This window comes from Nicotiana tomentosiformis, chromosome 11, assembly GCF_000390325.3.
Source record: "Nicotiana tomentosiformis chromosome 11, ASM39032v3, whole genome shotgun sequence".
Classification (NCBI taxonomy): domain Eukaryota; kingdom Viridiplantae; phylum Streptophyta; class Magnoliopsida; order Solanales; family Solanaceae; genus Nicotiana; species Nicotiana tomentosiformis.
This window is the reverse complement of record NC_090822.1, coordinates 110746734-110764609: the sequence shown is the minus strand read 5'-3', so window position 1 is coordinate 110764609 and position 17876 is coordinate 110746734. Positions and strand designations below refer to the sequence as shown.

The following is a 17876-nucleotide window of genomic DNA, read 5'->3' as shown; positions in this document are numbered from 1 at the left end:
AGGGTGTAAAAAAGAAAAAGAAAAAGAAAAAGAAAAAGAAAAATCTGTGTAAGAAGTATACGGCCCAGTGGCCCAAGAAGAATAGGACTAAAATCAAGGATTGCTGATTGATGATTGAAATCTTTAGCCCAACCCATCGAGTTAATTGTGAACGCATGGGTGGTACGCTAAGATAAAATTCACAAATAGTAAATTTTTAGTTCTTACGATGATCGCCAAGAATTTTGATAAAAAAATCTGGTAACCAGGATTTGACTATAAATCTTGACGGATCGTTAGAAATTTTAATATTTGTGTTGAAACTTTTGCGGTCGTACACAAGCATGAAATCGCTTTGTATTTAGACTAAACGTCCATTTGAATTATACTAACTAACAATTTACATATAAATTGCACTAGAAGTATTTGAAGTGTACGAAATATTTGAAACGTTTAAAAGATATCAAAGATTGTTAAATTTACGAAGAAGCCGACATATATGCATCAAATATTCAACACCACTTAAAGTTTCCTACCATCGCACTTGTTGTCACAGTGGTATTCTGAGTCATTTGCCAAATGCAAAATCTGATTTGAAATCCAATTTCTACGACCAAAGTAATGTTACAATTTTTTTTTAATGATCTTGAGAATAATAAAAAGAATAAGACACATATGAAATATTCAACTTGCCTTAGTATATAGATAGTTTTATAACTAATGTCCTAGTTCAATTAATACCGCCAGCGTTATTAAATCTCCCATCTTTTGAATATAACAATAGCTAATCCTTTGATTTAAAAAATAACAACTAACTATAGTACTCCCAATTTTCATAGTACACAACGTTCCTATGGCCCCTAGCGACAAAACACTACATAGGCCTTTTTTTTTTTTTTTTTTTGTTTTTCACTTGGTATTCGGTACATACATTGAGTTCCGGCTAAATATGAATTCTCATTAGAAAATCCTATATTATGGGATAAAGTGTTCTCTAACAAAGACAACTATATAGGCCTTTAGCCAGTAGCGAAGCAACATGTCTTAAAGGATGGTCACTTGACCACCCTTCATCGAAAAATTACACTGCATATATAAATAAAATATTAAGTTTTAGAGGTATATTACAAACATTGAATCCTTTTTTGAAGAATTTATTTTACTTTTTTCAAATTTAAACCCCCCGAATAAATTCTTGATTTCGCCACTGCCCCTAGCTTGCACTTTAAATTGGTTGGAACCACAAATGAACTACAGTTCTGTTGTATAATAAATTTTATTACTACTATATGATATTCCTAGGTTCTATACCAACTAAACAAATCAAGACAAGTGTTTGTGAACTTATATTGGTAGCATTAATTACGCTCAAATCAAGAATTCAAGAACGTAAACAAATCACCATCTATTTATGATTTAGGACTTAAAAGAGTACTTATAATATTATTCCCTTTGAAAATTCGAAGGACAGAGAAGTCTCCTTAGCATGTGAAATGCCTCGAGAATGATACAATTAGGAACAACTTCACTATTACTCAATCTCACACCCACTTGAGCGTTGAGGACCAGATTCTTCACCTTGACCAAGAGATAAGCAAACTATATTTTATGTCTATCTAATATAGAAAAAAGTTAGTAACAAGCTCGTTGCGGAGCGTGGTAGGTACTCCTTTATACTTAGTTCGACAGGTCCCGAGTTCAAATTCTAGGTATGGAGTCGTTGTTGTTACGAAGAGCTTTACCCTCGATAAAATTTCTCGATTAGAATTCAGATTTAGTGAGGTTTCAATACAAATACCGGACACCTGATGAAAAACCAAATAAAAATATAAAAAAAACTGTTTCACATGAAGAAACTTAGATTTTGATCTCAAACACATTAATTGCTATATTGTTAGGCCATATGCAACTAGACAACCCCTATATCATAATTCTCATGTTATGATCATTATTTGTTCAACATTAAATTTTCTTGAACAATAGTTTTATAAAATTAGATCATAGTTTCAGACTGACAATATATGAAGTTCTACGCAGAGATTGGATCTATTCACGTGTACCTACCGCCCACTTATAATCATAAGGGAATTATGGCATCCTTTTATTATCATAAACTAAATCTAGTATTAAATAATGAGATTTAATTTCTTCTTCTGTTCCATGACTATGAATAGTCAAAACCCTAAACCCTTCTCAAGAGTCAATCATGTACTACTACAGAACAAAAGCGAAAGGAACAGCACTTTGGAAGTCAATACCTAAGTTGAATTAACCATATATAGTTCCTTCTATCTTTTCAAAAAAGTACTGCTTGAGTTTCGTACGTATTATTTATATTAGTAATGAAGTCGATTAATTAAAGTTGAATTAAAGTAAATGAGAGAAATTGATAATTGAAGTACTCCCTCTTAATTATTGAAGGAGTTAATACTAACTTTTTCGTTTCTTTTTCTAGCTTAAAAACATCACATATTTTATGTCTAACAAAGAAAAGAGTTTCACATGAAGGGTGTGTTTGGTATGCAGGAAAATGTTTTCCTAGAAAATATTGTCATGAAAAATGAGTAGTTTTATCACTTATTTTTCCTTGATTGATTGGTGAGTGAAATTTTCTTTTTCCGAAAAGATATTCTAGTGTTTGTTAAGAGTATAAAATATTTTTAGGAAAATAATTTTTTATGCCTCTCCTCAATTCAACTTCCCCAAAATTCTCATGTTTCATGTACTCCTTCCCCCTCCGGCACTCTATTTTCTTCAAGAATTTAATTATTCATTTCAAATTTCGCACAAACCCAAAGGAACTAATTAATGTGCTACTTTATTTTTTCACACAAGAACAACGTTGAAATTTGGGTTCGATAACTAAAAAAAAAAAATTATTTTTTCAACATCATGAAAAAAAATACTCACTTTGTTGAAATGAAAAAAAATACTTTTTATACATCATGAAAAGGAAATACTCGTTTTGTTAAAATATAAGATAATAGTTTTTCTACATTAGGAAAGAAAATACTCAGTTTATTGAAATGAAAGAAAATAATTTTTCTATATCATGAAAAGAAAATACTCGTTTTGTTGAAATAAAATAAATATTATTTTTACATCATGAAAAGAATATACTCAAGCACATAATTGTTATATCGTTAGGCCATATGGAACTAGGCAACACTACCATAGTTCTCATCTTTAATAATGCTTATTTATCTACTTGGATTTTCTTGAACCATAATTTAATTTGCAATGGGTTGGACAATGAACACCAAATGTATACAGATCTCATTGTTGACCAGGAAAGAGTACAAAATAAAAGTAATTATTTTTACATACCGTGTATTTACGTTGACTTTCAACTACCCATGCTAGCATGACTTTCACTGTTTTTAATTATTCCTTTAGTTTATTCTTTCAATTTAATTTTATATTAGGGTTTGCTTCAGTATATTAATCATCTCGTAAAAGACAAGAGGACAGAAACCATATTTTCATGTAAATGTTCACAAAGGCATCTAACTGATTATTCAAGATTGAAGGAATCCTAGGGTGGCTAAACCAAATTTGTAAAAGAAATTTTACTACCATCCTTTTCTTTTTCAAGTATAAAATTTCATCCTAGCTTGTCATACGGCATTACGTAGATGCAGAGGCAGGATTTAAAGTTTATGCATTTTGAATTTATTATCGGACTCATATCTCGTTTATTAGTTATTGGATTCGCAATTTAATAAAGAATTTTTAATACAAATAAAGAGTCTAAGTAAAAGCTAGTGGATTCCTTCTAGCTCGTACCTCATGTTGTAGCTTCACCCCGAGTTTCATGCAAAAATATTATCATCCCTTATAAAACATTAACACTTTCTGTTTAACTATTAAAGATTTTAATCAAGGGTTTTACATACTGAAATCAAAGAAAATAGTTTTATGCCTAATACTATCAATTTCTTTAAACTCTCCCCATTATATTGGCTGCAATTTCTGCGAAATACAAAGAGAAGAAACTTTATAAAAATTTGTCCCTCGTACAAGCAAAATAATATTCTAGCTTTCAACTAGGCCAAAGTTTGGCAAAAAGGCAATAACAAGCTAGTTGCTGCAATGTACATCTACTCATCAAAATGTATACTACTACTACTATTACTATATGTATGTTCATACTAATTAAAGTCAACCTTTGCCAACCTCTTTATGTGTATTTTCCAGTATAAATTTCTTCATGTTCAATCAATTAAATCGTCAAAATTTTGATTACTTCTTTCTCTCAACTCCACGCGGCAGCTTTATTAGAAGCTACCTACATTTGGTGTAAGCTTGAGGTTTTGCTTTATTAAGCTTATTTTGCTGAAGAAGAAAAGGCTCAAATATTCTGTTTCTTATAATTGTCGTTTTTCTTTGTTCCCAAGGTAATGTTGTTGCACATACATTTTCTACTTAATATATTCATTGCTAACTTTTTATTAGATTATTATGAGAAAGGAAATGAAATACATGCATTCTTTGGAAGTTGGATTTGACAATTTGAGATTATGAGTGTATCTTTGAGTTTTCTGCAAGTGAAATATATGCCTTATTATGGAGTCTTAATTCTTTAAAAGATTCATGTGATCAAGAACTTTGAGTATATCCTATATTTCAACGTTTTTTGTCTTTCTAATTTTTGGTCATTTAAGTATAATAGCAGCCGGTGCTTTCCCAACCTAAAGTAATCCGTTTAATTTCCAGATTGTATTTCTTATGTTATAAGTATTTGATAATTAAGTACTTAGGAATAATGATAATTGATTAAAGTTTTTAATGTGTTTGACGTAACACTTTGTTGTTACTACAAAAAATTGATGTTTTTCTGTGCGGTAGTCAAGCTTTGAAAAATTTATTTAAAGTCCGTTCAAATAATGCAAATCAAATAGGCCAAGTTGTTTCCTTATTTTTCGATATTTTAGGGGAGTTACCGGTAGTTTTATGTGACTTGCTAGTGTATAAATATTTTTACTTCGTTAGTGTATAGAAGCTAATTAACTCTATACCACTTATATATTCACTTTCTCATCTTTCATATACTGTGTTCCATTTTGTCTTTCTTTTTCTTTCTTTTCTATTTTGTCTTTTTTTTTTTAGGTGTGTGGTGTTGTGGGGGTCTAAAAGATCGATTCGTTTCCTTATTTTTCAGGTTACTAATCGATCTTTTAGGACAGTTATTGATAGTTTTACGTGACTTGTTAGTGTATAAATATTTTTACTTTAGTCATATAGAAGCTAATTAACTCTATACGTTTATTTTTTTCTCTTTTCCATTTTGTCTTTTTTCCTTTCTTGTATTTAGGGGAAGGGGGGGGGGGGTGTTCTATTTTAAGACTCTTAGGTACAAAGATTAGATTTGGAGTGTTTAAAACGCAGGTGAAGGCCTTCTTTTCTGGCATCAAAACCGGGCTTTATTAATGAGTGTCTATAGTAGTGATCTTGTACGTGAAGATAATAGTAGTACTACAACATAACGCGTTGCTTATTTCATTTGTTTATAATTTGTATTAGCTTTAAACCGTTAACCCCATGTGATCTTGCCTCATTACTCATGGACTTCCTTCAATTTCAACTTTATTAATTACTTTGCACACATACTTATATGTATGTCCTATATATATACACAGTTCTTGCACAGGATCCTATTGCTCTACAAACTCCAATACTCAAAAGTCTCCCCCCTCCCCTCTCCCTTCATATCCCACGTAAAAAGTCCTTATACTTTTATTTGTATGAACTAACAAGCTCATTTCAATCATTGTTTCAACCGTTGGTATTCTTTGGTAAGTGCATGTTTTATGAATGTCATAGATGAATCCATTATCTAGATTAATCAGTCCGTTCAGAACGAGCTTGATCTTATTATATGTATGCGTTTTAACTTTTTTTTATACATGTATTACATAGTTCGAGCTAAAAATAACAAAACATGTCCTAAATCTGTTTCTAAATTGAGTTTTTGGTTTTTCTATCAATATATGATTTTTACATAATTATCTTTAACATTTTTGTTGGTGGATAGTTAATCTTATTGTATGTAGACATTTTAACTTTTTTATACATGTATTACATAGTTCAAGCCGAAAGTAATAAGACGTCCAAATCTGTTGCTAATTTTAGTTTTTGGTTTTTTTTTTCAATATATGGTTTTGATTCGATTATTTTGAACATTTTGTAGGTGAGTAGTTGATCTGGCTCAATTTATGAGATGGGGTTAGTCAGGAATCCTAATATGAAAAGTGAAGATTATTTGGAAGGTATGTTAAGTGATTACATGGGAGGAAAAGCAAAGATGAGAACACCAAAAAGTTCTTCAATTAAGCTTGTGACGGTATTAACTTGTTTACAATTTGCTTTTGCTGTTTATGCAACATTTCTTCTGTATTACATGAGTCCATCAGTTGATTTGAGAACTAAACCAGACTTTACATGGGCTACGCGAATCGCTCAATCTTGGAAACACTTCATTATACCTCCACATGTTGTTAGTCATGCCCTTGTTAATAAAACAGAAATACAACTAAAACCAATTAATCCTTCTGATGTTTGTGAACATGAGAAGATTGATTTTGAGCAAAAGAAATCTAATGATGCACTTATGATCAAGTTGAAGACAGAACTTTATCAAGAACTAAGATATTTTCAAAGCAAGAATCTTGGTACTGAAACTTTGTCTGAGCTAATGGCAATGAAGTCCAAGTGGGATTTACGCGGTCCAAACAAGCCAAAAATCACAGTAATCTTGAACCATTTCAAGAGAAAAACTCTGTGTTCTCAGCTTGATTCTTTGCTTGGACAAACTCTTCCATTTCATCATGCTTGGGTAGTTGCATTTGGAAGTCCTAATGAGAAATCACTTAAGAATATTGTAGATAATTACAATGACTCAAGAATAAGTTTTATCAGTTCAACTTATGATTTCAAGTACTATGGAAGGTTCCAAATGGCTTTGCAAACAGAAGCTGATCTTGTATATATCGTAGACGATGACATGATTCCAGGGAAGAAAATGTTGCAAATCTTAGCACATGTAGCAGGGATAGACAAGTACAAGAATTCTGTTTTGGGAAGCATTGGTAGGATTTTGCCATTTAGACAGAAGGATTTAACTTTTCCAAGCTACAGAAAGTTTCGATCCAAGGAAGCAGGGCTTTATTTGCCTGATCCTGCTTATAATATCACTGTGGATAAAATTGTTCAGGTGGATTTCCTCTCCAGTTCTTGGTTTCTTTCAGCTGAACTAGTCAAGACACTTTTTATCGAAACGCCCTTCACTTTCATGACAGGAGAAGACTTGCACTTAAGGTAATCTTTTCTACTTCAATTATGTTGAAATGGTATATTTTGTTAGATCAAATTGATTATAGAAACCTACAATAGAATTTGACTTGTACATTGATTAGAAGTAGTAAAAAAATTTAGCATGGGATCAAACTTTCTGATTAACTTACACTATTGAAATGTTGTATATACTGTTTCTCTCTAGTATGATAAGTTCATTTTACCTTATTCATCGACTCTTTTCGAAAATTCCTTCAGATGTGAAACAAATCCTTGTATGAAGTAGACACTTAGGTCTTTTTCAATATCTGAAGATCATCACCTATTTGCTATTATCAGCTTCATCATTAAAATATTAAGAAGGGGAGTCTTGACGACTGGTAAAGTTGTTGTCATGTGACCAGAAGACCACAGGTTCGAGCTGTGTAAACAGCCTCTTACAGAAATGCAGGTTAAGGTTGTGTATAATAGACCCTTGTAGTCCGGCCTTTAACCGGACCCCGCACATAGCGGAAGCTTAGTGCACCGGACTGTCCTTTTTATCATTAAAATATTATAAATCTATAAGAATCTGTAGTTTTGAAAGACTGCAATGATCCATCATGTACAATATTTCAAAGTAATGACTTATGCCAGAGAAAACATTTCAATAAGAAAATAATTCAAAATGATGCATAATATAGGACACAAAGGGATGAATAGAAATTAGTTCAACAAGGGTGATATAATCTATGACATGTTAATACTATTGTTGAAGTTTCTAAGAGATTTACTTTCCTGAAAAAATAAAATGCAGCTATCAACTTCAGAAGTATAGAAATGCTGGATCATTTGTTCTGCCAGTTGATCCTAAGGACAAAGAAACTTGGGGTGACAGTGAGCACAGACTTGCATATGTATCCGAAACCACTGTTATATTCAAGGACACTGTTCAAGTCCGGGACGATCAATGGTGGAAAGCACTCTCCACCGGTTATGTAACACAATGGGCAGCAATGAATCCTCAAAAAATTGATGCACTTTTCTATGCCCACTCTGTCGATGAAGTTAAAGCTCTCGCACCTCTTCTTGAGAAATTCAGGTCAACTGTTGGAAAGAAGGCCTACATTGTTGTCTCGGGAGGCAGCTTCTGCCCTTGCGAAGATTCTGTTACAGCTTTAAACTGGCCTAAGGTTGTATGCAAAGAAAGAAGATTCAAGATTATGGATTTAGGAGTTGGTGCTCTATCAACAATTTCAAATTCAGAAGTGCCCGTCGTTCAAGCAGTCTATGCTAGCATGAAAGGACTAATCAACATTCATAACCCGAGCCTCGTGATCACAGTAGCTGATGCAGATCCCAATGTGAAAAAAGCACTCAAGATGGCTATAGAAGCTAACACAAACAGTTCAACTTTGGTCCTTTTACCTAGATCATCGGTTACTAAGGTTCTTTGGATGGCTGATCTTCGGTCCACAGCATTGCCAAGTAAGATATTGATGGATTTTATGCCTTACATTTCCCTTATTCTTTTCCTCAATTTGATCTATAGTCTGAAAAATGTAATTTGTACTTGTAGATTGGAATCGTATGAGGCTTTCCATAAACATCATCACACAGAATAGAGCTAATTCACTAGCAAGGCTTCTCAAGGCTCTCAGCGATGCATACTATATAGGCGATGAAGTTCCCATTACTTTCAACATGGATAGCAAAGTGGATGAAGCAACTATAAAGCTTGTTAACTCATTCAATTGGCCTCACGGACCTAAAACTCTTCGAAGAAGAATCATCCAAGGAGGCCTAATTCGAGCTGTTAGTGAGAGTTGGTACCCCTCATCGGATGATGATTTTGGCCTTTTACTCGAAGATGATATCGAAGTATCCCCTTACTATTACCTCTGGATCAAATATGCTGTCTTGGCCTACCACTATGACCCTCAAATATCACTTCCCGAGCTCTCCTCGATCTCTCTGTACACGCCACGACTGGTGGAAGTTGTAAAAGAAAGGCCTAAATGGAATGCAACAAATTTCTTCAAGCAAATTCATCCAAACACACCTTATCTCCACCAGTTGCCTTGTAGTTGGGGTGCTGTTTTCTTTCCCAAGCAATGGAAGGAATTCTATGTTTACATGAACATGAGGTTCACTGAAGATCCCAAGCAAAATCCTGTTCAAATACCAAAATCAAGAACAAACGGTTGGCAAGCTTCTTGGAAAAAGTTTTTGATAGATATGATGTACTTAAGAGGGTATGTTAGTCTTTATCCGAACTTTCCAAATCAATCGAGCTTTTCCACAAATCATATGGAACCAGGTGCACATATTGCTGCTAAGGAGAATGTGATTAAGCATAACAAGGCTGATTTTGAAGTGCCATTGCTAAAGGAAGATTTCAAGAACCTTTTGCCGAATGGAAAAATGCCTCCGGTTTCAAAGTTGCCTTCATTGAACCTCTTCAATCAGCCTGTTTCTCTAAAGGGATTAAAAGCAGCAGGAGCAAAACTAGGGAAAGATGTTATTCAATGCAGTCCAACGGAGATAGTAGCTGTTCACCATGATACAGGTTTACCTTCACATTGTGCAAGATTCTGAAAACTCCATACTCGTCCGATGATCACAAATTAATTCTTTTGTTTTCTCTTCCAAAATCTATTTTGAAAAATTTTCATGTTACATTACTTAGTGGAAGTGATAGTTAAAAATTGGTGGGAGAGAAAGATGAGGCTCTGATTCAGCTTTATTTCTCATGCAAGGAAGGGGAATAAGAATTCTTTATGAATGACTACAGATGAGAATGTACTCTTGTAATATTGCAGCCGAAATTGGCTTTCTGTATCATCTTCTTTTACCTCATTTTGCAATCAATGAAAGAAGACAAATTCATCCAAAAGTGGCAGCCTGCAATATTATTGTCGGAGATATTTGTAGAAATAGAATCTTTCGGTGCCACCATTTAGATTTTGATCCCGTTAAGAAAAATAGCCTCCGTGTCAGAATTGGGAAACATGCTCCTAGCAATCGCCAGGTTCTTACGATGATCGCCAAGAATTTTGATTAAAAAATCTGGTAACCAGGATTTGACTATAAATCTTGACGGATCGTTAGAAATTTTAATATTTGTGTTGAAACTTTTGCGGTCGTACACAAGCATGAAATCGCTTTGTTTTTAGACTAAACGTCCATTTGAATTATACTAACTAACAATTTACATATAAATTGCACTAGAAGTATTTGAAGTGTACGAAATATTTGAAACGTTTAAAAGATATCAAAGATTGTTAAATTTGCGAAGAAGCCGACATATATGCATCAAATATTCAACACCACTTAAAGTTTCCTACCATCGCACTTGTTGTCACAGTGGTATTCTGAGTCATTTGCCAAATGCAAAATCTGATTTGAAATCCAATTTCTACGACCAAAGTAATGTTACAATTTTTTTTTAATGATCTTGAGAATAATAAAAAGAATAAGACACATATGAAATATTCAACTTGCCTTAGTATATAGATAGTTTTATAACTAATGTCCTAGTTCAATTAATACCGCCAGCATTATTAAATCTCCCATCTTTTGAATATAACAATAGCTAATCCTTTGATTTAAAAAATAACAACTAACTATAGTACTCCCAATTTTCATAGTACACAACGTTCCTATGGCCCCTAGCGACAAAACACTACATAGGCCTTTTTTTTTTTTTTTTTGTTTTTCACTTGGTATTCGGTACATACATTGAGTTCCGGCTAAATATGAATTCTCATTAGAAAATCCTATATTATGGGATAAAGTGTTCTCTAACAAAGACAACTATATAGGCCTTTAGCCAGTAGCGAAGCAACATGTCTTAAAGGATGGTCACTTGACCACCCTTCGTCGAAAAATTACACTGCATATATAAATAAAATATTAAGTTTTAGAGGTATATTACAAACATTGAATCCTTTTTTGAAGAATTTATTTTACTTCTTTCAAATTTAAACCCCCCGAATAAATTCTTGATTTCGCCACTGCCCCTAGCCTGCACTTTAAATTGGTTGGAACCACAAATGAACTACAGTTCTGTTGTATAATAAATTTTATTACTACTATATGATATTCCTAGGTTCTATACCAACTAAACAAATCAAGACAAGTGTTTTTGAACTTATATTGGTAGCATTAATTACGCTCAAATCAAGAATTCAAGAACGTAAACAAATCACCATCTATTTATGATTTAGGACTTAAATGAGTACTTATAATATTATTCCCTTTGAAAATTCTAAGGACAGAGAAGTCTCCTTAGCATGTGAAATGCCTCGAGAATGATACAATTAGGAACAACTTCACTATTACTCAATCTCACACCCACTTGAGCGTTGAGGACCAGATTCTTCACCTTGACCAAGAGATAAGCAAACTATATTTTATGTCTATCTAATATAGAAAAAAGTTAATAACAAGCTCGTTGCGGAGCGTGGTAGGTACTCCTTTATACTTAGTTCGACAAGTCCCGAGTTCAAATTCTAGGTATGGAGTCGTTGTTATTACGAAGAGCTTTACCCTCGATAAAATTTCTCGATTAGAATTCAGATTTAGTGAGGTTTCAATACAAATACCGGACACCTGATGAAAAACCAAATAAAAATATAAAAAAAACTGTTTCACATGAAGAAACTTAGATTTTGATCTCAAACACATTAATTGCTATATTGTTAGGCCATATGCAACTAGACAACCCCTATATCATAATTCTCATGTTATGATCATTATTTGTTCAACATTAAATTTTCTTGAACAATAGTTTTATAAAATTAGATCATAGTTTCAGACTGACAATATATGAAGTTCTACGCAGAGATTGGATCTATTCACGTGTACCTACCGCCCACTTATAATCATAAGGGAATTATGGCATCCTTTTATTATCATAAACTAAATCTAGTATTAAATAATGAGATTTAATTTCTTCTTCTGTTCCATGACTATGAATAGTCAAAACCCTAAACCCTTCTCAAGAGTCAATCATGTACTACTACAGAACAAAAGCGAAAGGAACAGCACTTTGGAAGTCAATACCTAAGTTGAATTAACCATATATAGTTCCTTCTATCTTTTCAAAAAAGTACTGCTTGAGTTTCGTACGTATTATTTATATTAGTAATGAAGTCGATTAATTAAAGTTGAATTAAAGTAAATGAGAGAAATTGATAATTGAAGTACTCCCTCTTAATTATTGAAGGAGTTAATACTAACTTTTTCGTTTCTTTTTCTAGCTTAAAAACATCACATATTTTATGTCTAACAAAGAAAAGAGTTTCACATGAAGGGTGTGTTTGGTATGCAGGAAAATGTTTTCCTAGAAAATATTGTCATGAAAAATGAGTAGTTTTATCACTTATTTTTCCTTGATTGATTGGTGAGTGAAATTTTCTTTTTCCGAAAATATATTCTAGTGTTTGTTAAGAGTATAAAATATTTTTAGAAAAATAATTTTTTATGCCTCTCCTCAACTCAACTTCCCCAAAATTCTCATGTTTCATGTACTCCTTTCCCCTCCGGCACTCTATTTTCTTCAAGAATTTAATTGTTCATTTCAAAATTCGCACATACCCAAAGGAACTAATTAATGTGCTACTTTATTTTTTCACACAAGAACAACGTTGAAATTTGGGTTCTATAACTAAAAAGAATATATATTTTTTCTACATCATGAAAAAAAATACTCACTTTGTTGAAATGAAAAAAATACTTTTTATACATCATGAAAAAGAAATACTCGTTTTGTTCAAATATAAGAAAATAGTTTTTCTACATTAGGAAAGAAAATACTCAGTTTATTGAAATGAAAGAAAATAATTTTTCTACATCATGAAAAGAAAATACTTGTTTTGTTGAAATGAAATAAATACTATTTCTACATCATGAAAAGAATATACTCATTTTGTTGAAATAAAAAAGTACTCTATTTACAACATGAAAAAAAAGTACTCTTAATAATATTAATAGGTGGTGGGCGAGGTTGGGGTATGGTGGGGTGGTTGGGGGTGGGTGGGGTAGGGGTGGTTTGGGGATGGATGGGATGGGATGGGATGGGATGGGAGGGGTGGGTTTGTGGGGATGAGATGGGATGGGATGGGTGGTTTGTACTATTTTAACACCTCCTAAAGTCATTGGTGTTTTGTTGCTTTAATTATATTTCCCAATTTTTGTGTCTTTGATTGCATATTTCCTATCATAAAAATACCAAAAAAATAGTTCTTTCTTTATTTGTGCATTTTAGGAATTAACTAACTATTCAATTGGTGAATTAATCTAGTTAATTGATCATTTGAATAAGTTACTTAATTAATTTATTTATTTGTGTAAATTTAGTTTAATAAGTAGGATTAAGAAAGAAATTGGGCCAAATTTGAAAGAGAAAGCGGCCAAAAGTGTAAGATAAGGGGATGCCTTTGAAAGGGTCCGGAACGACGTAGTTTTGCCTCAAAATTACGTCGTTTCATTAAGTGACCCAAGATCAAATCTCACCCATTGATCACCCCTTGATCTAATGGTCCATATTTGATCTCTCAAGAGGTATTTAAAGCCTCAAAAATCTGAAAAATTTCCTCATTTCCCCGATAACTCTTTCTCTCTTCTCTCTCTCTCTTCTCTCTCTTCTCTCCGCCGCCGCCGCCGGAAATCACCTACCGGCGGCGGACCACCTCCAAATACCTCCAAATTAACACCATATAATCTCCACAACCTCCTCTTCCCATATCTCCAAACCAATTCCTTCAAAAAACCCTCAAACTCCTTGAGTTTTAGATCTAAGAAACTTTAGCCGCCACTTTTTGGTCCAAATTATTGAAGCTCCGGCCAACACCACCCTACAACACATACATGAATGGATAGAGCTCCACGAGACCTATCTTTTTCTACCCATTTCACCCCCAAAATCTCCGTCGCCGCCGGCCCGCTCCTCGCCGCCGCCACGGCTCCACCGCCTCACCACCGCCAAAATGTCCCGAACCCCCATTTTAGCTATTTTTCGACTCAAAGACACTCGTTTCTTTTGGCGAGATGCTAAAACGCATTTCGTTCTAGCATCTACCCGAAAGAAACATGCGTTTCAGAGTCGGGTAGTCGCCTTTTAGCATCTCCGGCGTCTTCTTGTGGCTCGAACGGCTTCAAGCATACTTGTTAGGTATAATCGTCATCTCTTTGATTAATTTCTGATTTTTTTTTATTTAGTAGATTAGTTTCTGATTTTTTTTTTAATTTATTTTTCTATTTTGGTTATTTCTTGTTAATTAGAGTTTCAAGTTAGGTTTATTTAATTAGCTATCTCTATTTAGTTTAGTGGTTTGTTAGATTCGTTATTGATTTAAGCATGATCTTTAGTGTATTAGTTAAATTATTCACTTAGTTAGTCGATTATTTAGTTGTTGTTAGTCGTTGTCCGATTGTTAACGATGCTCGTTCTGTTTTGAGCATTAGTTTGTGAATTTAGTTGTTTGTTTAGTAATTAGTTTGCACAAATCGAATTCATTCCCATCAAGTTAGTTTTAATACTCAGTTCAATTACGTTTTTTAGTCTCGTCTATGCTTTGTCAGTTCATAGTTGTCCAAGTTTGATTTGTGTTTAGCAAGTAGTTTGTTGTTGATGGTTAAAATCTGAAGTTTAGTTTATTTTATCACAAAATAGGGTAATAGTAGCTTACTTTTACTAGTATGGTGGCTGAAAGGATATTTTTTTCTCCTTGCTTCTGACACAACAGATTTTCAAGTTGTCCTTTCACCTTTGGGACAGACCTTGAACAGTGTTTAGCACACAAAGTCAGTCTTTTGGACAGATTTTTGGTGAACCAAAATCTGTTCAAAAAATCTAACTTTATTTGCCTATTGAAAGGACTGATTTTCTCCTATAAAAGGGACTCTCTTACACTTAGAATGCGGAGGCCTACTCACTGAAAAAGAGGACACTCTATTACACACTCTATCTTATACTGAGACACATCTTGGAGAGTTGCTTAAAGACATATATCTTTGAGAAAAATCAGCAGCTTAATACATATAACAAGGTGAAATTTCAGAGTTTTGTGAGGATTATTTGAGTGCAAAAACCTCGAGAAAAATAAAAAGAACCCTTAGGCAATTTGTGAAGTTGATAGCTACCAGTTTCAAGCATCTTTGTTGAGTTTTCTGGGTTGTCTTAACACATTGAGTTGCTGTTGTTTCTACTGTATTTGCTGCTGAGTTGTTTTTGTTGCTGCACTGCTGTATTTTATTATTCCACAAATCAGGTAACTTTCAAATTCTTATATTGCAGATTCTTGATGATAATAAGAAGGATTTGATCCCGGTTTGGTTGATGGAACATATTAGATCTGATTTTGTTTCAAGATGAATGTTATATTAGTGTTATCATCATGTAAATCTGTTAAAAATTAGTTAAATTATCGTTTTCTTCTTTATATGTGATTGAAATTGCATTCTCGTAAGATTACTTAGTTTTAGGAAAAGATAAAGACCCCACTTTTAACCATGTTTGTTTAGTTTGGGCTCTTTTCCGTGAGTTACTTTCATGGTTCATGTATAATTATCTAAGAAAGACTTCTAGCTTCAAATATTTTGATGCTTTGAATTATAGTCAACATAATGTTATACTTAATATAGTTCTTCTCTTTAGCATTGAAGTATTACCTCTTTTGTAATTTTTATATTTAGTCGTGGTTTCTATGTTGTTAATGAGTAGTTTGATTAGTGCCATGATTGGTGTAGATGAGTAGAAATATTATGTTAGTCCTCAAGAAATAGTTGGTTAAGAAGATAAAAGATAATAATTGGCATGTAAGTTTCTTTTATGAAAAAAAAAATTTTAGTTTGGACATCAATGTAAGAAGCTATTTGGGCATAGAAGAATACTTGTTATTTTGTGTTGTCTTGGTCATCAAGGCTCTTAAGCAACATGGGCCAAATAAGCTAAAATTTGTAGGCCCAATGACAATAGAAAGCAAGATGAGCATTTTCTTTAAAACCAATAAATTGTCTTTTGTTAAATAAAATAAGTGGCCCAATACCATGAAAGTTTAACATAAGCTTACCCGGCTTTAATGTCTTGCATTAGTGAAAAAATTATTTTTAATAATAATATTTTTTTTCCAGTCGAACAAGTAGACCATGTGTTCATACACGGTCCTTGGTCGATATTTTTTTTAATAAAGTAGTCATGTGTGCATTCCCGCTCCTTGACTTTTCAATATTAATTATATTTAAACCATGTGTACCGACACGTTCTTTATTTTAATACATATAATCAAATAAGGACTTTGTGTGCTTGTACGCTCCTAGGCCAAAATTATTAATTATTAAGCAGCACTAGACAATAGTAACTTAAGGCAAATAATACACACTTTATCCAAAAATAATTCAAGCCAAATTTTAGTCAATAAAAGCGACCGTGCTAGAACCACGGGATTCGGGGAATGCCTTACACCTTCTCCCCGGTTAACAGAATTTCTTACCCGGACTTTGTTTTCGCAGACCAATAATAATAGAGTCAAATCTTCCTTTGATTAGGGATTCAAATAAAAGGTGACTTGGAACACCAACAAAATCAATTCCAAGTGGCGACTCTGTAAATAAAATAATCCCTACTCAATTTTGTCACTTTAATTGGAAAAATCCTTTAATCCACACAATATTATTTTGCGGGTAGAAAAAGGGGTGTGACAGCTCTGGCGATTCTGCTGGGGACATTACGAATTCGAGCTTTTATATTGACTTTATTTGGCTTTATTAATTTTTGTATATATTGTGATTTATTTGGGTCTAATCTGTTACTTGTCCACTTTATTCTGTTTTGATATTGCTGAACTGTATATATAAATTGTATTCTCTCTCCCACCCCTCTGAGTCTTCTTATAGTTAGTTATGTTGTGTTTGACTACGAGCATCACAAAATTTCTGTCTTGAGATAATGCCAGTTAGCCTACCAGCTTCTGGTGAAGGATTTAGTCACACATGCTTAGGCGAGAGAGTCGTTAGCTAGCCAGTGTTGTTCTACTACTGGTGACGCTTGACGCTCCTCGGCTCGGGTTGTCCGCTCGAGTAAGCCGGTCTAGACACCTTCTCCATCAGGATTTAAACCTAGAAGAACATACCTCATGCCGGATATCCCTAGTAGATTCGCTTTATTTGCATCACGTGTATTTGACTTAGCGAAACTCGGCACAGGGGCCGGGTCCGTATAAAACAGGTATCCTCTTTGAGACCATAATGTTCACTTATGTGCTACATGTTACTTTATTTGGGAGGCTTGCATGTCGACCGGCTTTAGGGTGGATTAGTTTAATAAGCATAGAAAAATAAAAAAAATAAAAACATGCTCCCGATTTCTATACAAATGTTCGTTCTTTTTAAAATAAAAAATAAAATAAAAACTCGAAGTGATTTGGTGCGTTTGGTGTCCATGATTAGTTTTTCATAAAGAGAGAAAATATAGTTAGTTTCATTGGAAATTTTATCACCGAACTACGCGGGTCTGATTCTCATCGGATGTGAGATACGTAGGCAAACCTCATCGGTTTCGGCCCCCAATTTTTAAAAATCCAAAAAAAAATATTTTTCTTTAATTCCTTCTTTAGAAGTCT

General features: G+C 33.3%; 1 protein-coding gene across 5 annotated transcripts; it reads left to right on the top strand.

The window, feature by feature from the left end:
• The first annotated feature begins 4206 nt into the window (after positions 1-4206).
• Positions 4207-10088, top strand: LOC104106860 (uncharacterized). 5 transcript variants are annotated; one of them, XM_009615518.4, is made up of 4 exons: positions 4207-4376; positions 6170-7296; positions 8069-8739; positions 8831-10088. In XM_009615518.4, exons 2-4 carry the CDS (start codon positions 6200-6202, stop codon positions 9847-9849), a joined length of 2787 nt encoding a protein of 928 aa, XP_009613813.1. In that variant the 5' UTR covers positions 4207-4376; positions 6170-6199; the 3' UTR covers positions 9850-10088. The 5 variants fall into 5 exon arrangements, with proteins under 5 accessions (XP_009613813.1, XP_033514747.1, XP_009613805.1 ...); XM_033658856.2 differs by lacking the exon at positions 4207-4376 and adding an exon at positions 5332-5432; XM_009615510.4 differs by lacking the exon at positions 4207-4376 and adding an exon at positions 5498-5774.
• The last annotated feature ends 7788 nt before the right edge of the window (positions 10089-17876 follow it).

What these genes read in the sequence shown, in the direction of transcription:
- LOC104106860 (XM_009615518.4), top strand. Translation starts at nt 6,200, where the DNA reads ATGGGGTTAGTCAGGAATCCTAATATGAAAAGTGAAGATTATTTGGAA. An exon ending in GGAGAAGACTTGCACTTAAG is followed by an intron (nt 7,297 to 8,068) that starts GTAATCTTTTCT and finishes AATAAAATGCAG; the next exon opens with CTATCAACTTCAGAAGTATA. An exon ending in TCGGTCCACAGCATTGCCAA is followed by an intron (nt 8,740 to 8,830) that starts GTAAGATATTGA and finishes TTGTACTTGTAG; the next exon opens with ATTGGAATCGTATGAGGCTT.